This window comes from Leptinotarsa decemlineata, unplaced genomic scaffold (assembly GCF_025532065.1).
Source record: "Leptinotarsa decemlineata unplaced genomic scaffold, Ldec_3_MD MMD2_tig00026307_RagTag_RagTag, whole genome shotgun sequence".
Taxonomy (NCBI): Eukaryota; Metazoa; Arthropoda; class Insecta; order Coleoptera; family Chrysomelidae; genus Leptinotarsa; species Leptinotarsa decemlineata.
The window spans coordinates 9996976-10023215 of record NW_027412681.1 but is presented as its reverse complement, the minus strand read 5'-3'; the positions used below and the strand labels follow the sequence as shown (position 1 = coordinate 10023215).

Genomic DNA, 26240 nt, shown 5'->3' with positions numbered 1-26240 from the left:
CTTTGACATATCTAAGGTAGGTCAAAATGCCTTAACATATTGATGTTATATGTTGCTTATTGACCTTCTCCATTCGGAGATAAACGGAGTACGATAAACCAAATGCTGTAAATGGGCCCAAATAGAGAAATCGAGAGGATTGAGGATCCGAGGATCGAGCGGGCCAGTTCTGTGGTCCTCCTGGACCTATCCACTGATTTGCATATGTTTCAGTTAAATGCTGACGTGCTACTTAACTAAAATGGGCGGGAGCCCCATCATGCATAAAAAACATATTCTTTCTGACGCCCAAAGGAACTTCTTCGAGCAGTACTGGATGCACTTCTCTTAAAAATTTAACGTATGCCTCACCATTTAATCGAGGAGCTAGAAAATGAGGCCCAATTAAATCATACTCAATAACTCCGAGCCACACGTTAATAGAAAACTATTCTTGATGGTTAGTTTCGACAATAGCGTGAGGGTTTTCATCGGCCCATGTGTGGTAATTTAGAAAATTAATAATCTTGTCCCGAAAAAAACTACATCCGTCTGTGAATTCTATCGCCTTCAGAAAGTCACAATTTCTTCTAATCATTTCCAGCATCCAATTGCAAAATTCAAGACGGTTCGGAAAGTCTCGTGGTAACAGTGCCTGTACTCGTTGCAGATGGTAAGGGTATAAGAGTTGTTCCTTTAAAATTCGAAATACCGTCATATGATCAACATTTAGCTGGAAAGCAATCTTTCTAGTACTGGTAGTAGGTTGTTCTTCAATCAAAATAAGTACTGCTTCCTCAATCTGTGGTGTTCGTACTTCTCGATGGTGACCACAATCCTGCTTCCTTTTTTTTTTGAATGAACCATATTCTCGTAATCGTTGATGAAGTCGAGCAAATATTCTATGTGGAGGATGCTGCCGTTGAGGATACATTTCAGCATATCTTCTAGAAGTTTCTAACCCATTCCCCTGCGACAGACCGTAAACGTAATGCATATCAGCCATTTCCTCATTTGTGTATGCCATTTTAATAACAAGTGAATTATTAAAGTAACAAATTAAGAACAGAACAACAACACACAATTACTATAAATTCAATTTCTAAAATTCACAAACTGACAATGTTATACCAATTTAATTGTCACTATAGCTAATAGCGACCTACTAGATAGATAAGTTTCGTATTTTCGCATTTATGACGATGTATCTCTGTAGTTGTTCGTAAAATATTTTTTTGCTGTGAACTGGTTTATTTTGGGCAAAAAACCCAATAGACATTTTTTGTTTAGAATGAAACAGGCTATCGTAAATATTTTTTAAAATGGTAAAAAAATAATAATACAAAAAGTTACACTGGAAATGAATTTTAGGAGTTGCGTTTTCCACCCCTTACAAACATGGTGTAAACCGAATAAATTCCTGGCTAAGTGTCTTTTTGCTAATACAAAACGTCAGGTTAATTTCAATATTGTTACTTTTTGAGTGCTTGTGAAAAAAATTGTTATACAAAATTTATGTACCCCCTTTAAGGGGCTGTATCTTAACAAGGGATGCTCCAATGAAATTCCTTTATATGAAAAGATCCTATCTTCTTTTCGATGAGGAATCACCTCCCTAAATGTTTTACACTTATTCAGTTACACCCTGTATAAGAGTACTCATTCGTTATAGTTTCTTCGTGAGAATCTACAAATAAGGGAATGGTGGAGTGAGGATATGTAAATGAAAGGAATGGTTCGTGTGATTTTGAGTAACATTCTATGAGTCGTAGAAACTCATAAATCAAATGTTACTTGGAAATGAAGAAAGGAGAAATGAAACTTTTTATGTTTTTTACTATTTTTATTTGTAACTAACGTTACTGCAGTTTCGTCCTAAACGGACATTTTCAAACTTATACAATAAGTATGAGTATAGGACGAACCTGCAGTAACGTTAGTTACAAAATAAAAGTGGTAAAAATGCCACCCCTACCTTCAACTTCCTTCGAATGATAGGTACAACCCCCAATTTTTCAAATGGGAAGTATAGGTTTGTGATATATCGCTTTCAAGTTTATTGCAACCATTAAGATAAAATAAATTAAAATCACGTGGTTACCGAAATTCGATAAAATACACTCAAAAACTGAAATGTAATGCAGAATACGAAAAAGAAGTATGGATGTTAACGAATAAGTATATGTTCGAAATGTTTACCGCAAACGTCTTGGCAACATCCTAATCTCAAATAGAAAAAAACTGTTTAAAATCTGTTTTTCCGTTAACCAGCTGTCGCACCGCTACGAACGACAACCCTCAGAAGTCTAAACTTGTGCGAGCTAAGGATTAACGAGGTGAAGATCGATCGTTCAGACTAGGGCTTGAACCACCGACCAACACGGCAGTCAATTCGAATGAGTGAACAAATCACCCACGCCGAACATATCAGACGTGACCGACCTAATCGCAAGCGTTATTCGTTCTTTCAAGTCATTCAAATCTAAGGTTTAGTTTTGAACACATTGCTCTTTACATATCTCCATTAAAAGAAATCTAATGATGAAAGATCTGGTGATCGCGCAGGCCATTCAATCGATCCTCGCCTGCCTATCCACCGATTGGGAAATGTTGTATCGAGGTATTGCCGAACATTAACTTGATACTGCTGAAAACATATCGTAATCACTGGAACTTGAGGGTTTCCTGGATCAGAATATAAATTTGCTAAACTTGGAATGACATCATTTTGAAGTAGTGCCAGATAATTATCGCCATTCAAGTTGCCCTCAATGAAATAGGTACCAATGATGATATGGTTTTCTACAATCCCTGCCCAAACATTAACTTTTTCAGGGTATTGCGTGTGTTCTTCTCTCATCCAGTGAGGATTTTCCATTGATTACAGTAGCGGCAATTTTGCCGATTAGCATGACCGTTAAGAGACAAAATACACTCAAATAACATGAAGTCTTCTAATTGGATGATATTATTATCTAACATGTCCATCATTTGCTCACAAAAAATAAGTTCTTAAATCAAAATCGTCTTCCATGAGCTCCTAGTAGGTATCATTTTATAGGGATGCATTTTATTTTCTTTCAGTATGTTTACTATTGATGTATGGCTAACATTGAATGTAGTGGATGCCTGTCCACTCGATGTATGTAGGTTTTCCACAAACTCAAGCATCACATCTAAACTGAGTTCATCACCCATTGCATTGGCAGCTGCTTTTTTTATCTGCCCCACATGACCAAGCTCGCGAAACTGCTTCTCAATTTTGCTTATTGCTCCTTGAGATATGGGCGGTAAATTAAGAAATTCCTCATGAAATAAGCGATCTACTTCCTGTTGTGTTCGGGTTTTATCTCCGTAACCAATCATTTGTAAAACTGTTATTTCATGCATTTTCGTTAATCTAACCATTTGTTGAAAGTTAAAGAACTTAACACTTGAATTTTTATACTAACAAAACGAGATAACAAGACGTTTTAAACTAACGTTGCCACGGAAATTATTTACAGTTTTTTAAAGGATACCATCCAAAGAGAACATTGCTATGGTTTTTGCTTATTTTCTTATTATCAATACCTCAACAAGAAAAAAGTTTTGAGTATATCAAATATGGCTGGTGGCTGACGGTTTATTGAATATATTGAGATGTTTGAACTACATCGGAAACAAACTAGTTTTGGAATGGTTATCTATCTATTAATTATCTGCGAGCGCTTTCGACAGTTTGTAGTACTGTCATCTTCTAGGCACTCCTTTAACTGAACTTGTCATCTTGTCGTCTGCCTCTTTATACGGTCAGAGCGTCTCAACTCAGGTATTACAGGTACTTCAGGTAAATTTGCCTGTATTTGTACTGCATCAGATACTCTTCTTTGTGTTAGATCTTCTCTAGGAATGTGTATGGTTTTGTTTAATATATTGAATGTGAGGTCTTGTTGTGTTTTGATTTGTACTTGTTCCTTGATAAGTGATTTATGAATGTTAAATTTATGGATGTTCAAGATTTCCCAAATGTCCATGCGGTTTCCCTTGTTGACTTGTTTTATGAGTTTTATGTTCTCTGGTGGAGGGAAATTATGTATGTTTTGTATGGCGTGTGTTGCGAGGTTTGATTTATATACTATTGGATTTATGTATGTCTTTTTGTGCTCATTGTACCTTTGGATTAGTTTTTTCTTGGTTTGACCGATATAAAATTTGTTGCAGTCCGAGCATTGTATACTGTATATCCCGTTTTGGTCTTTGTCTTCTTCTTTTTCATAGTTAATTATTTTTTTATTTTCTTCGTGTTCAGCTTGTATGTGATGTTGATGTTCAATGGTTTGAAGATGTTTTTTAGTTTTTTGGTTTGGCGTCCTATGTACGTAAATGCTGTCCATCGTTGTATTGTTTTGTCTGTTGGGGTGGCTTGATCCTTGTTCTGTATTTCTTGTTTGATTCTGTTTTCTAGTTTATCTATTGTCTTTTGGGTGTATCCGTTTTCGTTCGCTATTTGGTATATGACTTTCCGTTCTTTGTTTCGGGCTTCATTGCTGAGTGGTATCCTTAACATTCTATGTATGAATGCGTTATAGGCAGCCATTTTGTGTGATGGTGGATGGTTTGAACTTGCGGGTATGGTGGAGCTTGTTTGTGTAGGTTTCCTGTATATTGCCATTTGAAATTGTGTTTTGTTGTGGTTATATCCTATGGTTATGTCCAGGTAGTTAAGTTTTGAGTTGTGTTCTTCCTCAATGCAGAAACATAGTTTTTGATTTATTTCGTTAATTTCTTTTTTTATTTGTTATATTCTTATTCCATTGTTTTGTGATATGTACAGTCCATCGTCAACGTATCTAAAACATTCTCCTTTTTCATCATGTGTTTTTATTATTGTTAAGATTTTCTCATCTATGGTTTGCAGGTATATTTCGGATATAATGCTAGATAGTGTTTGTTTATAAATTTTCCCTTCAGATTCGAAATCATTTTGATTAAGTATTGTATTTATACTGTGTTCCATTTGGTTTATATAGGTTTTGTCTAGGTTTTGATGTTTTAGTCGATATTTGCATTCATTTTGGAAGATGATTCGAAACACCGTCGATAACTCTTCGCGAATTAATCATAAAAGTAAGCTACCTAAATCCAAATTCTAAAAAAAAATAATGTTTCTAGAAGAAGCGACTTTATTGAGAAAAATTGACGATTTAGGTATAGGGGCATGATAGATCATCTTGAATCATTTTTCATCGTCTTTCAATTTACCGAGTAATATACAGGGGGTTTCATTTGAAAAAATGAACTTTTGACTACTTTTATGCACAATGGAAATAATAGTAATTTCAGCATGCCCTGTATGATATGGAGTCGATTTCTTGGTGTTATTTGAATATCAACTTTTCATGAATTGAGAGTACTGATGTACTTAATTTCAATTAAGGCTATGTTTTGGACCATATTCAACACAATTTATTTTTTATCTCGAAAACAGATAGAGATATGTATAGGACATTATCAACAAAAAAATATTAAAATACCAGAGCAATTCTATTTAAAAAAATAAAGTTGCTAGGACCTACCAGGACCGTGAGTCACGCTGTATATCCTTGACTTTGACTGCAACCTCAAGATATTATCCAACTGCGACCTACTGACTTCAGGGTTTGTCAAATCCAACTTTTTTTTTGAAAAAAATTGAAAAAGTGCATTTCTAGATCGAATTTAACAAAAAGTTACTTGAAAAAGTTGTGTCTACGGCAATGTTATATCCATATGCCAAATTTCATGCAATTAGGATAAACGTTTTGCTTATTTTTGACAAATATCCCCTTTATTTCAAAAAACTAGTTGGTTAATTGTCATCAATTCATGTATACATAACAAACTCATCATGGTGTTCAACTTTTCTGATACATTTTTACTTATACGGACATTTTTAGAGAGAAATTAAAAAGTACTATACAAATTTTAACATGACTGGTGCAAAGTTTCAATCACTTGGCTATTTTCTTAAACAAATCTTTGATTTCGAAAAAGCAGAGGCAACTAAAAAAAATGCAAATAATTTCGATAGAAACATTATTATTATTATAAATTTTAAACAACAATAATATTATAGAAAATACAAATGGGTACAAAAAATACTTATTGATCTAAATGAGGTTGTCAAACACTTATAGCCTACATTTCAGTATGTCGTCCTCCACGTTCAATACAAATTATGGTCCTTCTACTGACATCTGTAACTGCATTTTCAATAAATCGGGGATTTATATTTGCACACCACTCGCGAATGTTATTTTAAAGGTGTTGTATGTCAGTAAATGGTCTACTTTGGTACACTTTTTGTTTCAGGTAACCCCACAAGAAAAAGTCTGAAGGCGTCAAGTCGGGTGATCTGGGTGGCCTATAATGTTCCCAGTTACGTCCAATAACTTTGCCTCTGAACATTTGTTGGAGGAACTGTTTTGCAGCAACCGTGTGATGTATTGGTGCGCCATCAAGCTGATACCATAGGTCGTATTTAATATTTGAATGCATATTATCTAAAACTTCACTAACCTCATTATTCAAAAGGTTGAGATAACCGACGGAAGATAAATTTTCCCTAAAGAAAAATGGCCCAATTATTTGGTCGTTAAGTAGCCCACACCATACATTAGTTTTAAAGGAATACCGATCACCACACTCAACTGTGAAATTGGGATTTTCTTGGGCCCACCATCGGTAATTTTGAGAACTTACCGTTCGATTTGAAGAGAACGTTGCCTCATCTGTCCATAAAATTTTATACGGAAACTTTACATTTTCTTCTCTCTCTCCTTGAAACCAGAATGAAAACCCCAAACGGACATCAAAATCTCGTTCTTTCAATGTGTTAATGAATTTTTGCTTCTAAGGCCAAAATTTAGTCTTTAATAAAATTTTTCTAACAGTTTCTCTCTTGTAATCGGTATTTTTTATAATATCGGTTATGCTCGTTTGCCCGTGTTCAATAACTTTTAAACAAATGTTTAAGTAGCAAATCTTAAATTGATTTGCTACGGATCCTGTTTCTCTGAATTTCGACATTATCCTTGACACAGTAGTATGTTGAATATTTTTTCTTGGATGCCGTTCATTAAAAATGTTAGCTACTTGCCGGTATGGTGTATTCTCACCACATATTGAAACTATTTCTATTCTTTCCTGAAGAGACAACATTATTGCAACAATAACTGTCAAAAATTTGACACTTGACACTACCATAGCATTCATTCTGTTTGTCAAGACCTACTTAAAAATTTTATTCAACGTGAATAAGCATCCTTACCGCCCTAGTTAGTGTTTATAAATAATCTGTAAATACTGAATATTGAAATTTTAATGTTATTTCAACTCAAGTAATTTTATTAATACTTATTGCAGTTTTTGAGTTGTGTCTGCTTTTTCAAAATTGAAGGTACTGACGTTTGTTTAAGAAAATAGCCAAGTGATTGAAACTTTGCACCAGTCCTGTTCAAATTTTAATAGCACATTTTTAATTTTTCTCTAATGTCCGTATGAGTGAAAACTCATCAGAAAAGTTAAACTCCATGATGAGTTTGTAATGTATACATAAATTGATGACAATTAACCGAACTTGCTTTTTAAAATAAAGGGAATATGTGTCAAAAATAAGCAAAACGTTAACTTTATCCTAGTTTCACAAAATTTGGCATATGGATATAAAATTGCCGTAGACACAACTTTTTCAAGTAACTTTTTGTTAAATTCGATCTAGAAATTTTTTAATTTTTTTCAAAAAAAGTTGAATTTGACAAACACTGAACGTCAGTGGGTCGCAGTTGGCCGCATCATTTTGAGTTAAATTTAAAGCACAAACAAGTGCCGAAGTTGAACTTCATTGAAACATATATATATATATATATATATATATATATATATATATATATATATATATATATATATATATATATATATATAGGAGTATAAAACTCCTATAATATATGCGAGCGCTTTCGACAGCTGGTCGTGAAGATGACAGCACATCATATACAGTTTACAGTTTGTATACACTTTTCTTACCCTTTGTGTGAGGATGGATACACCTCACTTACAGAAGTTATTGTGTTGCGCTTTCCATCCACCACTCAGGGTACTCAATGATGACATGGTAATGATAACGATGCAATTCATATTGTATTGTTATTGACTATATTTATATTCATATACATACATTTCTTTTTATGAATTTACTGAATTATTGAATATTGTGATTGATAAATCCACAATTGTACTACTAATTTTTTAGGAAGTGAGAACAACCCTTTTCGGTGTGTATAATGAAGAACAGGATGAGTATGTCGTAAAACAACTCAGAATAGTAACTTGAAATAAATAACATCAGTAGGATCGATTGAATGAAAAATGCAAAAATTGAACTTTTTTCACTCATACTGCTGAATTATATAATTCTATAATTATTTCGGATGAAAAATATTTATCGAATGAATTGAGTTTGAAAATTGTTTCTATGAACATGACGAAGATTTCAAGAGTACATTTTGAATTTTCGTTGAACTAGTTTTCCCAATTTTTTGTAGGATTTTCAAATAGTATTAAGGGTTGTGTGAGGTTGTACATGTAGGTACTATTGATACTAACTTATTATTTTTAGGCACAAACGGTAACTTTTTGATATCACTTTGGAATAATTTCACTCCGAAATAAGTCATTTTCTATTCTAGTTTGTTTTGATTTTGTTGTTTTTGGATCCAACAATCATCCTAAAAGCCATTTTCAACAAATAAACGAAAATACATATTGACAGCAGCAAAAACGCAAACACGTCTACCATGAAATATTGGAAGAAGGACATATCGGCAGAAGGAGTGCGCAGATGCGTAGTTTCCTTATGGCGCAGTACGTATTCAATCCACCAAATAGCTTTGTTCAAACCCGTCACTGGTTGATCCAAAAGAATGTTTTTTGCCTTTTCCAGCTGTTTTTTGAATCTGTAATTGAAATATCGATCAATTGATAACTTATTCATGCTGTAAGGAACTAGAATGAAACCAATAAAAGGCAATGATTATGTAAATGATAAAATCGTAAAGTATAATTGAAATATTGTTAAAAAAATCAGAGTCGAGGTTGTGGGACACGAATCAATGAATTTCCAATGCGGAATGTGAGTAGTATACCTACTGCTGGTTTTGTTAAAATTTTGAAAGAGATCATGTATCTTGCTTTCTTTGGAAAGTATATGTAGCCCCTCTTCAGCCTTTCAACAAAGTGGTGGCAGTTCTACCACCGTTGGTGTTGGTGTGGTTTGATAGAAGACTCGCGTTTTGTCTACGGTGGAGACAATTTGAACAAGCAGGGAGATGTTCTACCTTCATGAGTATCTGACAGATTATTATCGACACCTTTCAGGTGTCGTGGCGGAGAAAGAAAAACTATGCTGAATTCCCAACTAACTTCGCCTATTCGATATTTAGAAATAATTGATTAACTAAAAGTGAACATTGAAGTTCTGATTGTCGATATGGCGGCCGGAATAGACGTATCGGTTAGACGCGAGCTCCACAAATTGAGAAAAGCTGAATTAATTGAGATTATCATAAATAACAAATGATGATAGAGTGTGATAAGTGATGTTTTGTGTATCTTTTTCAAAAATCGTTCAAATACCACTACGACTAACAATCCTTTCTTCGACATGAGTGAGGTTAAACTACTCAAACATGGATGTGATGATCTAGGACTTGATAAACAGACCTGCCCCAGAAGGTATTTTCAATTAGACAACATGAAGATGGAGAAAGTGCCTTTACGAGAATACATTGGACTCTTGAAAAATAAAACAGCTGACCTGGAATGCATAATGAGCCTCTCAAACCCAGACGCATAGAAAACACCAATAGTAGCATCAGAACCAAATGAAATGCTGGTATATAGTCAACAAAGGAAGTGTGCTTGATTCTCTAATTTTCCTATTAATCATCAATGATTTAACTGACCATATAAGTTACGGTAAAGTCTTCATTTATGCAGACGACACATCTATAATCGTATCTAGCATAAACGAAGATAAAGTGATATCCAAAACAAAAAATTTCCTCCACGAGTTCGATGAATGTTGTCACAAAAATCGCCTGATGATGAACCACTCAAAGACAACCCTACTCAGATTTCACAGACCCTTTGTAGATCCCATAATCACCACAAATATCATATTTAGTCAATATACTTTACTATTCAGTACTAAATGATTTTTTTTGGGCACGGTCCAAGATGAAACTCTCAGCTGGGACGAATTTATTAACAGCATTTGTTATAAACTAAATAAACAATACTTTGCCATAAACAACCCAAAAAGCTACCAGAAAAAAGATGAGTTAATCGCAGTCTACTATGCCTTCGTCTACTCGGCCATTGGCTACAACATCTTAGTCCAGGAGTGAGCAACATTTTCAATTAACGGGCCAATTTAAATTTTGGGATTTTTTAGCGGGTCGCAAATAAAGTAACACATACTATTAATTCACAAAACGTTATTTATAATAAATATCAGTCGATAAACTAAATTCAATCTTAGAAATGCTTGACAGGTCGCATAAACATGTTTAACCCCGCAAGCGGTCCGCCTGTTGCTGATCCTGTCTCAGTCTATGGGCTAGCAACTTCCAGAAACAGAGTTTTTCTGGCACAAAAAAGAATACTCCGTGCTATGTTCAGACTAGACTACCGGGAGTCCTGCCGAGAAATGTTGAGAAAAAAATTGAGCAATTCGAAAAATTGTTTTCTCTGATAGCAATGGACGGAGAGAATCTTGTTGACTCAAACCTGGCCAGATTCAAAAATAGTCTTGAGTCGTTTTTGATCACGAATACATTTTATAACATTCAGGAGTTTTCGTCTATCTGCAGTATGAACTGAGACGAGCATCAAGTAATGGCCGAATCAATCAGATAATTTTTTTTCTTATTCTGTGAGAATTTATCTATTACAAACATTTACTATTGCAATGTTACTTTTTAATGGTATTTTTAATTTTGTCTTTATTTTGAATGAATTCGAACCTAATTGAGAATTAGATAAATGTTATTCAAATGGAACTCACCAATACACTAAACAGTCACGAGAGACCGCAATGAAAAAAGAATTGGCACACTTCAGGTTTTCACATAATCTCACGGAAATAAGACAATAATTCTTCAAATAAATACTCCTCTTTGAATACTGACAATTTATATATGATATTCAGAAACCTTCAGATCATAATCCAAGTCTTTTCATGTGATAAAACATTTTCAATTCGAATGGGAACGTTATTCTGAATTTCGATGAAATCGAAAAGGATACTCGACGTATCGTTGATACATCTAGACGCATCGAGTAGGTCGGCTATTTTTGACGCAAACGATCAGTCATTTATGTACTCTGTTTATATATTCGAACTTGTAAATTCTAACGAATTTTTTTCCCCAAATTTCTTGTTATTCAGGTAATAAAATGCATTTGATTTGAGAATTGATACTTTGTTTTTATATCGATGTGTTCAGTAAACAGTATTCACGAATACCACTTGACCTAACATTTCTCTCAGATAAACTTTTAAGCAATACCAATCAAACAACCAACAAAAGATAAACCTACTCGTTATACAGACTCGTGGTTTCATCATATTGTTTGCACTGAATCATGATGTTTTCGTTGAGAAATAGAAATTCATCGAAGAAATTTTGAGGCCGTGTGGTATCACTTCGAGCGTTATTTTCGCCACGAAAATTTAAAGATATGACAGCAATGTAAAAATATATAGGATGTTCACAGTAGTGTATCGAAAATCTTACTTCGAAGAGGGGTCCTATATATGGTACTATACATCACGTCGTATTTTCAAGCCGCGTTCATTGTTTCGTTGATAACTTTCCATTGAAATGTGTTTCAAATTTTCTGTAATGCAGCCATAATACAAATATCTATATCTCTTTTATTCATCAGGAAAGCCTCCTGGTCATTCCATCATATAACGTTACTGGGTGTTCCTTATTTTCGATTGAAAATTTTTAGTTTTCTTATTCAAAGCGTAGCATGGCTTTCTTATTCTAATATTATATAAAATGATTTGAAATCCCTGAAAGGATCAATAAATTAAAAAAAATGGCTGAAAATAACAATTATATTATGCAAAAAACCATGAACTGAAATTACAACGAAATAAATTCAAACAACAATTGAAAATTGAGCAATTAACAAGAAATAAAAATAAAAATAAAAAAATCGAAAGATTTTAAACCAAGTTACTTCACGACATTTCGATTGTTAATATACACAATCATCTCCGAGAGATGACTAATTATACGTCATTCGAGCGCTTTCATCTATCTCTCTTTCTCTCTCTTTGCTTCACCGGTTTAGCGGGAGATGAACGTTTGGCGGGAGTCGGCCGTTTTTCGCTTGATAATGGGATTCCATATGCTTGGCTTAAGGCGTTGTTGGACAACATGAATGCAGCTTCTTTGAATTTTCTCCTAAACCAGTGATCCTTCTTGTCGATGATTTCAGCTTGGAACCACTTGATGTTATGTTGATGAGTTCAAACATGCTCTGCTATTCCTGATTTGCTGGTTTCTCCTCGCTGTGTGTATTTCTTGTGCTCGGCAATACAGACTTTCAATGGCCTCTCAATTTCACCGACTTGGATTCTCTTTATTGCGAGGCTCTTGCTGTCTTTTAGCCAAAGACTGTTCTACAATTACTCTGGAGTAACTATTCCGTTGAAAACCATTTTAGGTGGACCTAGTTCCTTTTCAAAACCTTCCACCTTTGTATTACAGGGTTCGAAAACTCGGTCTACTAGAGTCTTGATGATTCCTCTTCTTGTCAATTGATGGTGATTGTATTCATGGTTCAGATACTGTCCTGTGTGAGTGGATTTTCGGTATACAGATGTTTCCCACTCAGTGCCGGTCCTCTTAACCAATACAGACACTAAGTGGGAAACATCTGTATACACTTTTTCATAGATACTTCCACGGGAGATGTTGAAGTGATGCCATCCCAACTAGCAATTTCGTATTTTATAATAGTTGCGGAAATGTTTCGGACAAACAAATTATAAAACTTATGTTTTCAATGTGTTTATGAAACTGCTATAAATAAGAAATTGGCACCGTTTTATAAAACATTATAGTCTTTATCAATATTTTGTAAGGCCTTTTACAAACACTGTAAAATAGTTTTATACACATTTTGGCAGTTAGTATAACATTTTTCTAACACTCTTAATGAGTAGTTTTGTGACGACTTCTCTCACTGCACTTTTGCAACATACTTAAGCGATACTTATAAAATAATCAGAAGACAATTTTATAAGACTTTTTTAGTAGTTCCAAGTAAGCGTTATAAAATATAATACAGCCGAAAACGATAACAATGAAATAAAAAAGTGTTAAAAATGTTTTCTTGAAGGCGCAAGAAGTAATTTTGTATTGAACACTAGGAAAATATAATAGATATGTCACCAACTGAAACCTAACAAATAGAAAGCTTGAAGCCATTTTAAAATTCCACTTTTGCACTCATAAAACTGTTGAAGACATTGTTTGTGTTTCGGAGATTGACATTTTTACTGCAAATGAAATTGTATTGACAAATATACAGCCTATTATTAGCAAAATTTACGCGCGTCACTCATTTATAAATATTTTCGGTAAAATTATTAATTATACAAAAATGCACTCTGGCGACGTATTAGTTTTTCAGTCGCAAATTTAACTCACTTTGTTCTAAATAATATAATGTTATAATATCTATGTACTTTTCAGCTGTAAATATTAATATATGTGCTGTATTTCATATTTTCAACACATTCAATTTCAGTATTCCGGATTGCTATCATTTAAAATGGCGTCGTCCTATGAAATAATTTGGTATCAGTAGCAATTTCAACGTACTTCAGCTACTATGTTACCCGTATAAAACTGTTGAGAAACACTTAGTTCTGGGAGTGATGGTATTGCGGCAGAGTCGGACTACTTTTAAAGCTATAGGTTCCTACAAAAGTGCTTGCAAGAATAAAGGAGTTCTGTTTCTGTTTTTCGTAAGGAAAAAATTGAAGCACTAGGTTAGGTGTGATAGTGTTTGTTCAGTATTTCCAATATACAGGGCGACTCAAAAAGCTTCCCAGTCATTACTTCGTCTATTTGAAGCACCTCGAACTGAATCTAAACCCAATGCCTCAAAAATATTGAACTTACTTATGAGGTACCTATACTCAATAAAAATCAAATATTTAAAAGTTGCTGAAGAACTAATTTGCACCACGATATCGATGGTGTCCCACTTGAATAACTAAACAAAAATATTCTTACTAAACATAACTAACATTTTGAAGAATTTTTCAAAGCTGTAATTAGGAATCGATGTCAGCTGGTTGTTCTTGAATACTGCATTCTATTCTTGGTGGCAGCAAATATATATTAGCAAAATCAATTCGATTTCATAACAGTTATATTAGTGTTTTTGAATTGTAGTAAATATACCATACTATAAAATAGTTGGGAAATTATCATTGAAGTGACAATATAGTGATGAAAATAAAATGGTGTTTGAAAGCATTATAATAAAATAGTTTCATCAAAGCTACAGGAAACAGTTATAAAATTAGCTTGAAATAGTTTTATAACTATCATAAAAATCTCACAGGAAAGTGTTATAAAACTACTACATAACAATTTACTATTATAGGGAAATAAGTTAGTTGTAAAAACGTTTCTGTGATAATTTCCTGACTATTTTATAATGGTTTTTTAATTTTATTTCATTAACGTTTCTGTGATAAATGTATGAAACAGTTTTATTTCCTACAACTGTATTGTGTTCACGGATCATCTAATATAATCAATTAGCATTTTGGAAGTAATTATAAAATATTAATAAAATAAAACTGTTGCAACACCATGGAATTATAAAACAACTTTGCTTGTTGGGATCACATTCGATTTTACCAAGAGCGGTACATAATCAGAAATATGCGACGGACTGTAACTGGTCATCGATTTGAGGTTCAACTCAGTTCATCTAAAACTTTACTGCTGATCGGCTTAAAGATTTTTCTGTAGTGCTTATTTTTTGCCCTCAAAAAAAGTTTTCTTCATTATATACGAACATGTTTTCCATGTTTCAATAACGTTCCTAATCGTTAAAAAAATGTTTCAACACGTTATTTGTAGAGATTTCATTTACCGAAACTGAAGAGTTGACTCCTGAATCAATCATCGTAAAAATAGATTTCTTTTTGGTAAGTTATCTGGGTTGTTATTTTTTGATTTACCTACACTATTTGACATTATATTGCGAACTCACTTCGAATTTGTTGCTACTTCAAAGATAGCCTTTCTCAGTTCTTCCTTTGTCATGGTGTTGTAGTTCAAACCAATTCCCATTCCTTTATCGGCGAGGATTTTAACATTATTAAACTGATCCATCCAAAAGGGTATACCGACCATTGGAACTCCATTGACTACAGCTTCTTCAATGGATTGGAGACCTCCTTGTGTAACGAACACTTTGACGTTTGGATGTCCTAAATCAAAAACACACTTTCAAGAGATTAGCGTACATAAATACATAGCAAATTTGCATTTTTCGTCATACAGTGCATTTCAGATGAAATGTGAACAAGTCGGTAGGCTTCAAAAATCATCAAACTCGTCAACCATCGTTTTCAACGAAAATTATTTCCACGTGGCAATCAACCCCTTGTCAGTTACTCCCCTCCAACAACAATCCTCATGTCGAAATGTTCAAATGAAAATACTAGTTGGTGACACCTCAGTTGAGTATTGAGTATCCTTCAATTCTGTATGGAATCCTGTAACATGTTGATAAAATTCTCTTTTTAGCTTTTTAGTCAATTCCATATCAGAAGGTCAACGATTTCACAATTTCAAATTATCGAAATGAGTATTATTGCTGAAGTTGTTAATATTTATGACAAAATTATTCTAGAATAGTAACTGCTAGCTCAGTTTTTTCATTAGTTTTTTGTTTCTATCCTGTTTGTACTCGAGTTATTATTTCATTCAATATCGTACTAGTGACCTGTCCCGGCTCTGCATGGGTGCAATGCTGAAAATGAATGTACGTTGAAACAAGTGCGATCGCTGCTAATCATGCAGTGCTATATGGCGTACCGCAGGCCATCCGGCCGGTACCGCCACAACCGCTTCATGTCCCTGCATTCCAAACCTGTAATAAATATTCATTTAAATTATATGCAGTGAAGCGCCATATTGATCTATGTTAAATGCACAATGCGTTCAAGGTACCTAATTGTATAAGGATTAATAATATAGTATTACATGAAATCGCTTCATAAATGAGTCATTATTTCTCGAGAACGAAAAATGGTAATTGTGGGTTATCCCTGAGAGATAGACATATACCATTGCGACCCTTTAAAGGTCTATATGTACGTTTTCTGATATGATCGTAGTGTATTCTACTTTGTTGAAATCTTTTCACTAGTTCGGACTTCCATCGTCTAATCTATAAAATGATTTGAAATCCCTGAAATAACTAAAAAAAAAAGAAGAATTAAAATTGAATAGCTGAAAATAACAATTATCTTAAGCAAAAATAACCTGAAATGAAATAAGAGAGAACGAATCTACCTATAGAAGTAATCATGGAATTACTAGGATGCTGTGTACGAAACTGTTATTTTCAACCACAGGACGAATTCTTTACACAAAATGAGTGACTGCCAGTGGGATCACCACTTTCACCAGTCATAGCGAACATATATATGGAGTGGTTTGAAACTCTGGCCATTGAAGAAGCCCAAAAGAAACCTCGAGTCTGGTTGAGATATGTTGACGACATCTACTTGATATGTAACCATGAAAATACTGAACTAGACGCCTTCCTAAAACACATCAAAAGCATGAGACCTTCCATCACTTTCACAATGGAGAAGGAAATCCACAACGAATTGCCATTTTTAGACGTTTTGGTGAAGAGGACCGATACTAAGTGGGAAACATCTGTATACCGAAAACCCACTCACACGGGATACGAATCTGAACCACGAATCCAACCACCAAGAATCGACTGGAGGAAGAATTATCAAGACTCTAATAGACCATGCTTTCGAGCTTTGTAATACGAAGGAAGGTATCGAGAAGGAACTAGACATCATCGAAAATGATCTTCAACGGAATGGCTACTCCAAAGCGATGGTAGAAAAGACTTTGGCTGGAAGACAGCAGGAGCCTCGCAAGGAAGAGAAGCCGTCACAACCAGTGCTTGCACTTCCCTACATCAGAGGATTATCGGAGAGGATAAGAAGAATTGGATCCAAGTACAACATCAGAACCTGCTTCAGTTCCGATAACACTATCCGTAGCAGCCTCACGGAAACCATGCCACCAAACGCGGACTGCGATTCCAAGAATTGCATTTACCGGATACCCTGTGAGTGCGGAAAATCCCATGTTGGTGAAACTGAGAGGCCATTGAATGCTCACATTGCTGAGCACAAGACACACACACAGCGAGGGGAAACCAGTAAATTGGGAATAGCAGACCATGTTTGGACCCATCAACACAACATCGAGTGGTCCCAAGCTGAGATCATAACCAGAGAGGGACATTGGTTTAGGAGAAAATTCAAGGAAGCCGCATACATGCTGTCCAACAAAGTAATCAGCCAAGCTAGCGTAGAGATACGCAACATATGGAAACCCATCATCAAGCGAAAAATGACCAACTCCCGCCAAACGGTCATCTCCCACTGAACCAGTGAAGCGGAAAAAATGGAAAGTGGGGATAAGTGAAAGTACTCGAACGACCCATAAATAGTCATCTCTCGGAGGAATCCGAACTAGTGAAATTCATCATGAAACATTGTCAATCACCTTCAAACATTTGTTGAAAACTGTTCATCATGGAATATCTGATAATGCAAAACAATTGATCCATTTAAAAAAAATAGTGACATGCTCTTGGAGTGCGATAGGGAAAGTTAGGTCAAATGTGAATATGTCAAAATGTGTTTCCCTGTTGTTGAGGTGTTTTTTTATTTTTCCTGAAAATCACTTCCAAAAGTTATTCAGGGTGGCTCGTTTGCAACTCAAATAATTTGTAGCTCCCGAACCATAAGATTCAGCCCATATAATTTATATTTCGTTGAAATCTGCTGATCATGGAGCATATGACGCGAATCAATATAGGATGTTCCATTTAAAAAAAATGGTGACATGCCATGGGGGCGCGATAGGGGAAGTAACATCAAATGTGAATATGTCAAAATGTTTTTTCCTGTATACTATGGTTGACGTGTTTTTTATTTTTCCTGCAGATCATTGTACGAAAAGTTATTCAAAGTGGCTCGATTTGAATGGAATGCACTGTATATACAAATCCTACATGTTGAATGAGAGCTTGTGGTAAAAATACTACCATATAGTATGAAATTATCGAGGTTATCACATGATTATCACATGGTTATCACACATAAGTTGAGAGTGACCTAATGACTCACCTAGAATATCTTGCTGTGGGAGCCATTCTCTGATTAGAACATTGTCCGGCTTTCCTGGCAGTTGTTCTGTCTCCCATTTCCAGATGATATCGAAAGGAAGCTCAGACAGAGCTTGCTTGATGATTTCTTGTAGTCCTCCAGACAAATTCGCACTCTTGATATTGCTTCCGAGACTGAAGTACACAACTCCCTTCTCCGATGAATCAAGATAGGTCTGGAGGTCCTACAAGAATCACGGAAACGGGTTATATTTTTTGTGGCCAGTTGAAGGATATCATGTTACATTGTTTGGATAACTGGTTCGCTAAGAACAGTTTGATCTGAATTATAAGTACAACTCATATCACAAAGTGCTACTGCTCACCCTAAGAGAACCTTCAAATCAAGTAATATAGTTACAATAATTTCCATTTTCAGTCTCTGCTTTTATATTTTTGGAATAAATATGAGGAGATAGCAGAACCTTTTTATCACCAAAAAGAGTTTTTTTTGTCAGAGTTGTCTTGTGGTATTTAATTTTTCAATTGACAGATTTTATGTTGGAAATTCACACGACTGCTTCGCTCTAATATTACAAATCCGTATGTAGTTCAAATTATTTCAATTAGGTTTCTAGAAGTTTACATTCTACACTATCTGTATCTGTAGGGTAGGGAGGGTGAGTGTAAGTCCACAACACTTAGGCCACATGTGACCCATTGTACATCCTCCCGAGGAGTTGTCCTCTTGGGTCATCGTCCGTCATGTCCTTTCCAGGAAAGTGGACAGGTCACTGGGAGACATCTCCTTCATATCGGCAGGTTATCTCTTATCGACGATAACTCCGGGCACTCTCACAGGACATGCCTGATAGTCTCATCTTCCTGTTCACACATCCTGCATAGAGGTGTGTCCACTAGCCCAATATTATGGAGGTGTTTCCTTAGTTGACAGTGACCAGTCAGAAATCCTACAGTTAGGCGTAGATTTTTCCTGGTCATCACCAGATATTTCTTCGGTGCCAGCTTCCCAGGGTCGCCCAAGGTAATCCTGGCAGGATTACATCCTTTGATTCTATCCTATCTCTTTAAGGATCAATCATGGGTTTAACATTTGACTAGTTCCGCAATTGTCAGAGTCATCAGGCCGTAGGTGCCACTGAGTACTAAAATCTTAGTCCAGCCACTTCCTTGGCTAAAGAGTCGGCAATGCGATTACCTTTACTCCTGTCATGCCCTTCAACCCACCTCAGAATAATGTTATTATCTACCGAGGCTTTGGCTAAATCTTGGTGACACTCTAGTACTAGCCCTGAGGTGATACGTTGTCTGTTCAAGGTTAATAGGGCTTGTCTGTTATCAGTGCAAATTGTTATGTTTTTGTGGCAATTGAGATACCAGCCAGTTCTGTTTGAACCACGCTGATATTTTTCCATTCCTCACTTAATCCTTAGGCTTTGTGATCTGGAGTACACTTCACATCCTGAGCCTTCTTTGAGCTGTCTTACATTCTGCACTATTCAGAATGAATCGACTATAAAGTTCAGTAGTGTTTTGGCTCATGGAATGCAGCTAACCTAATTTATTCCTTCAATCCATGTGTTTTTTTTGATATTTCGTCAAAAACAATTGAAATAAAGGAAACCCCATTCGAGTTTCTGATATTCGAGCGAATCAGTCATACTAAGATGTCTATACACGGCAAATGTTTTCAGAAATTGTTGTAGACTGAGTGGGGTAGTTCCGACGTTGCCACAAGATGGTGCTAATGGTCAGTATTTTCATCGATTTCAATCATGAATTGGAGAGTTTATCTCGAGTAAACTGCGGAAGTTGACATATTATGATTGTATCAGATTCGAAACATCATCTTTACTGCAAATGGATTCGTTCAGTTGATATTGCTCTTTATGCGGATGTTCCAGAAGTGATGTTCCAAGTATAACGTTGTATGAGGTGTTGCGTCGCTAGAAATAATTCATAATTGGGATTTTATTAGCTATAATGGAACCCAGGTTGGAAACTCAACGGTTTGAGACCCTGAAGTCTGTTCTTTACTTCAATAAAATGACATAATTGTCTAGTAACATTCAAAAAAGGCGGCAGCTGCAGGCTCGTGAAATTTCGAAACTTACTAGAATTTTAGTCTTTTCTGCTCAAAGTGCTAGTAAATATTTGGCAATATCTCTTTTCTTTATTTTTTTTGATACCTTGTTGTAATATATATTTAAACGATAAGGAAACATTTTTATTATTGTAATATTTCTATTTTTATTGATATTCATCTCCGATATTCATCTGATTTGTTATACTCCGAATCTAGAATCCTTGACATCCGCCAGCATTATTTCTTTGTTGTATCTTGCTTTGAATTCAAACAGAAATCTAATCTCAAAAGACTAGAACATTGCTACGAAACAAGAAAAAAGTCCAATTATTTCAGAACACCGCTAGCTTCAAAATCTATAGGACAGCGATGCTTTTCGTACTTGGTGCCAAAATTTTCAATTTCATTACTGTTGAAATAAAAGAAACTCATTCTTATAGAGGATTCAAGAAGAAACTGAAAAATTTTTTGATTGATTCAAACAGACTCACTATTCATGAACTTGTGGAGGTTTGTATTACTGTATAGGAAGTGTTATCATACGTTTATTATTGCCCCTATTTGTTATATATGTATGTGTATATATGTGTATATGTATATATATATATATATATATATATATATATATATATATATATATATATATATATATATACTATCTTTTTTGTTTACTAATGTTGGGAAAATTGTATGTTAAATTACTTGTTTGATCTGTAATTTTTAGTATTGTATGAAGTGACCACTATTTCAGTAGCTTATTTACTATAAAATTCAAATTTGAAGGTGGAAATATATTGTCATTGGCTGCACTAATAATCGATACTATTTATCATAGGATAGACGCACACCACAAACAGTCTTCGACTTTGTGGTTTTTTCAGTTCTTTTTTATCATTTGTTATCTAATTAGTGCTTCATATAATGTTACAATTTGAATCATATAGTTCATACTAGTAATATTATTACTAGTAATTACTAGTAATTTATTTATTACTAGTAATAAATTATTTTTATTGAAAGTATACGGACTGGACCTTCTACTCGTATGTTGTGGGCTAATGTGTTTTCTATACAAGTAGTGGGTTTATTCAAATGGCCATTTATAATATGTGAAAGGTGCAGGCCCAGCCAGACCCTTGACTTCTCCTGTTACTCTTAATTTTTTACCGCCTTCACTTCGCCTACTATTTTCCTGACTAATTTTCTTTTCCAAAATCGTCCTACTTCCCACTTATCATACCTACGGCCTCTTTTGTGAAAGCTTAATTTTTGTATAGAAGTTTGTGAGCAGTCCTTCAGCAATCATTGTAACTTCACAATTCTTGTGCACAATGGTCGGTTTTAGAATAAAATAATTATTAATTTTATTTGTTACTAACGGTAAACTAATGTGAGTCAAACATAAGGCTAAGTCAATTTGTGAAGTATTGGAGAAACAACATGAAGAAAATGATAGTGGATGTAAAAAAAGGAAATGGAATATTGATTCAAGTTTGTGCATCAATACATAAAAAAAATGTATCTATGATTTCTCAAAAAATGGCCGATTTATAATGGCCAATCTAAATATGATGTTTATAGGTGTGTTTTGTTCTCCTAATGTTAGGTATTCCAGATTGAATCATTTACGTTAAAAAAAAGCTAATCAATGCAGTTTAATGTATGATTTTCACTATAAAAGGGTTTTACAAAAACCGCGACACGTGTTACGTTATACAAGAGCTTCCTCAAGCATAAACTGAGAGTTACTTCTAAATTACAACCGTTTTATACTCTAACCTAGTACCTGCTCGTCTACCTAAATGATTAATTTACCTTAAAAGATCAGGTTTGAATCCATTAATCAATAAATCAATAAATTTTTCCGAAAGTATACCCGTAAATATACCTAACTATTTTCACTTGCAAATGAACAGATTCAATAATGGCGAATTATAAAATTCAGTTTGATCGTTAATAAGATGTTGAGAGTTTTTGAATTTGTTACTCTCCAACAGGTTTAGTTTCAAACCTTTCTTCTGGAAATGGAGGGGTTTGTATTCATGGTTGAACTCATGTCCCTCTGAGATTAAATGACTGGCATATGTGAAATTAATTTTTCCATTCTGAAAACTATATTTGTGTTCCTTTATGCGGGCTTTGAATGTTCTTTCAGTTTGACCTATATAAAACATTGGACACGACCCACACGATAATTTATATACTCCTGATTTTTCTCAAACTGAACTTTTATTTTTGTTATTCCTAATGTGCATGCCTGAGCTGTTGGTTTTAAAAACAGTATGTACACCTTTGCTGTGCAGAAAATCTGAAATATTTGTAGTGGGTTGGCTTGAGTAGGTTAAGGTTCTATAACTTTTATCCTCTTATTTTCGAATTGGGTAAACATCTTTCAAAGTTCGACTGTATAACTTTTTTGATAATAAAGAATGTATCAGACCGCTATCGTTATCATTGTTGACGGCTATTTGCTTTATTATATTCAGTTCTTTATTGAAGTACGCCTCTGACAAGGGCACATTTATTAGGATGTAGATCATACTGTTGAAAGCTGCTACCTTATGCTGATATTGGTGAGTGGACGAATTACGAATGATAATATCTGTATGTGCCGGTTTACGATAAATTGAAAAATAATGTTTGTTGTTAACTTTTGTTATTGTCAAGTCCAAAAATTGTATATAGTCGTCCTGTTCCATCTCCATTGTGAATGTGATAGAAGGGTGGAGAGAATTGATTCAATTCAAAATTCAAAAAGTTTGTCAACTGTCTGTTCGTTCCTGTGAAACATACCAAGATATCATCGACATATCTATATCAATACACGAAACTTCTTACCAGTGGGTTACTGTGTATGTTACACAGAATACACAGTAACACACACAGTTAATACAGTGTATAAATTATCATGTGGGTCATTTCCGATGTTTTATATATGTCAAACTGGAAGAACGTTCAAAACCAGCATTAAGGAACACAAATATAGTATTCAAAATGGAAAAATAAATTCCACATATGCCAGTAGTTTAATCTCAGAGGGACATAACTTCAACCATGAATACAAACTCCTCCATTTCTAGAAGAAAGGTTTGATATTGATAATGAATTCATACCTGACGTTTTAAGGTAGATTCATTATCTAGGTAGACGAGTAGGTACTAGGCTAGAGTATAAAATGGTTGTAATTTAGAAGTAACCCTCAGTTTATGCTTGAGAAAGCGATTGTATAGCGAAACAAGTGTTACAAGCTACTACACCAGTTTTTCCTCTTCAAAAAAGAAAAAAAAAACTGTTTTTTTGTTAAATTACGAACGACAACTCTCAAAAGTCAAAACTCGTACGAGCTAAGGACTAACGAGGTCTTAACTTTCAACGTGCGATTCCTAGAATTCTTAAATAAACGATGTACCCGAAATCTGTCAATTGAACAATGAAATGCCCCAAAAAAGCTCGGACGAAAAACACATTTTTATGAGAGAAGGTAAATTTGTGAAGAAAAAGTATGAAGCAAGATGGAAAAAATATGTATATATATCTTGTTGAATAAAATAATTGTTTGATCTTTGAAGGGTCATAATTTCCGAACTGAGGTCCACGTTTTGACTTCGAACTCGTTATTTAACCAAACCTCCCCATCTCAATAATATGTATTCAATAATATGTATGGTATGGTTTGCATAATATAGCATCAGGTACGAATTGATTCAACGAAAATAAACAACAGCTCCACACATATGAAATTGAAAATAACGGGGAGACACTATTCCTGGATGTTCTACTTATAGAACGCCGATAAGGGTTCAGAACTTGTACTCGTATAAAAAGCATTATCTCAAATAAAAATGGTGGGACCTCATTTGTTCGTCTATATGCTGGTCAAGTTCTCCTTGAGCAAATGAAAATCATTCAAGGAGATACCTGAAAGTAATGGATATCTTTTGAATATAATAGATAGGTTCATTAAATATAGAACATTTACAGATTATCTTTGTAAATCCTCTTCTTTTTATGAAGATGAAGAATTAAAATTTATAGTGCTTCCATACGAACCAGGATACACAAAAGAATAGGCTTGAATTTTTGAAAAGTTGAATATGAAAACGTCTCGTACACTTTAACAAGTGTCGGAGTACCCGTGAGATGAGGCGTCGGAATAGAAAAAGTCTGGGATTCACGAAATGATCTCTGAGGAGTGCGATGAAAAATATGTTGGTCGAACTAAACGGACGGTATATAACAGAAAGTTTTAAAATGCATCAGAAAGTTCAGAAATCAAAAACACATTTTTTCCATTTCCACACCAGAATAAAATTACTGTTCCCAGGTGCGCTTTCGGCCAACCTATCAGCATCATCAAGAGATGACTGCTAACTTGATTAGCAAAACTCGCAGAGAGAGACGGTATTTTTGTTTTGGTGTGGAAGAATGCCATATATTGATTCCAGCTTCTTTTATCGTTTCTCTTCTGCTAGTTGATAACACTCATTAAAAAAACCGGAAACAAGTACCTCTGGGAGATTCTTTTTTTCTCTGATATGCATCTGCCCGATTTCTATGACGGTCGGTACATTGGGCCTTGGACTGTGCATGATTGGATTTCTATTTATGAGTAGCAGCGATGTGTTGCTTATTATTTTTTCAAGATCAGGCATATCCTCTCCAAAATACATCCTTGCTAATACATCTGACTGTGGGAGTATCCACCAGTAATAGCATAATCTGGAAACAACGTTGTGTGTCAAACTTCGAATTCTCTCAATGAAAGATGGCTCCCTTTCGAAATACATCATCATATCTGGATTGGATATTGGATGGGTTGGATTTGCAAAGATATCGTAGATATAGACGAATACTTCTATTGATGATACGGCTGAAAATGTACAAATTTAGATTATGCAATATATATCTCTTCTTATGCATTCACCCTTCTTCTGAACTGTCAGAATTGATATTATACGAAAAAGAGATTTGTTTGTTTTTTATGAATAATGTATTGGATCTAAATGTTGCTGAATCTGCGTAAAAACACTTTCTCTCCATTTTATCTGAAAATTCTACACACATTGGGCGGTTTTTTCTATCTACGAGTTACTCGTTGAAAATAGACGAAGAAATATATTATTGAAGATTTGTAAAAAGTTTGACTTTGAGTAATGTTGAGAAAACAGTTTCTGCTGGGAAGATAAACGTATTAGAATCCGACATATCATCATTATTTCAGATAGCTATATAAGGATGAATATCAATATTGCGTGGCAAAATTACATTACTGAAATACGAGAATCAAAATGAGCCTCCCGGTAATCTAAAACAAATTTCATATTAAGTCGTATATATCCCAACAATTCTCAATGTTTCATAATTCTCAAAGCATTCATTTGAAGTACTACTCACATGTTTCGTCACTCATATTTGGAATAGAAACATGGAGAGTCAAAAGCTGTTGCGCTTGATATTTCTAAGGCCTTTGACCGTGTGTGGCATGAGGGCCATACTTTGAAGCTATGGCTTGTCGGATAATTTTTGTATATGGCTCTTCAGCTTCCTCAATGAGCGTTCCCTGCAACTAGCCGTCGACATATATCTCTCTCGAATACTTTCACCATCAACGCTGGTATTCCCCAGGGATCCATATTGTCTCCAAACCTCGTTTTAATGT

The 26240-nt window shown here is 34.6% G+C and overlaps 1 protein-coding gene across 1 annotated transcript in view; it reads right to left on the bottom strand.

Moving 5' to 3' along the window:
• Nucleotides 1-8131: 8131 nt before the first annotated feature.
• The window catches only part of LOC111513316 (UDP-glucosyltransferase 2), a 32747-nt gene continuing 14638 nt past the window's right edge, over nt 8132-26240 (bottom strand). Inside the window, exons 2-5 of the mRNA XM_023169518.2 lie at nt 25090-25451; nt 18497-18719; nt 15316-15535; nt 8132-8954 (exon numbers count right to left, since the gene is read on the bottom strand). Coding sequence (XP_023025286.2) covers nt 8684-8954; nt 15316-15535; nt 18497-18719; nt 25090-25451 — 1076 coding nt within the window. The 3' untranslated portion in view covers nt 8132-8683. The remainder of the gene's footprint in view (nt 8955-15315; nt 15536-18496; nt 18720-25089; nt 25452-26240) is intronic.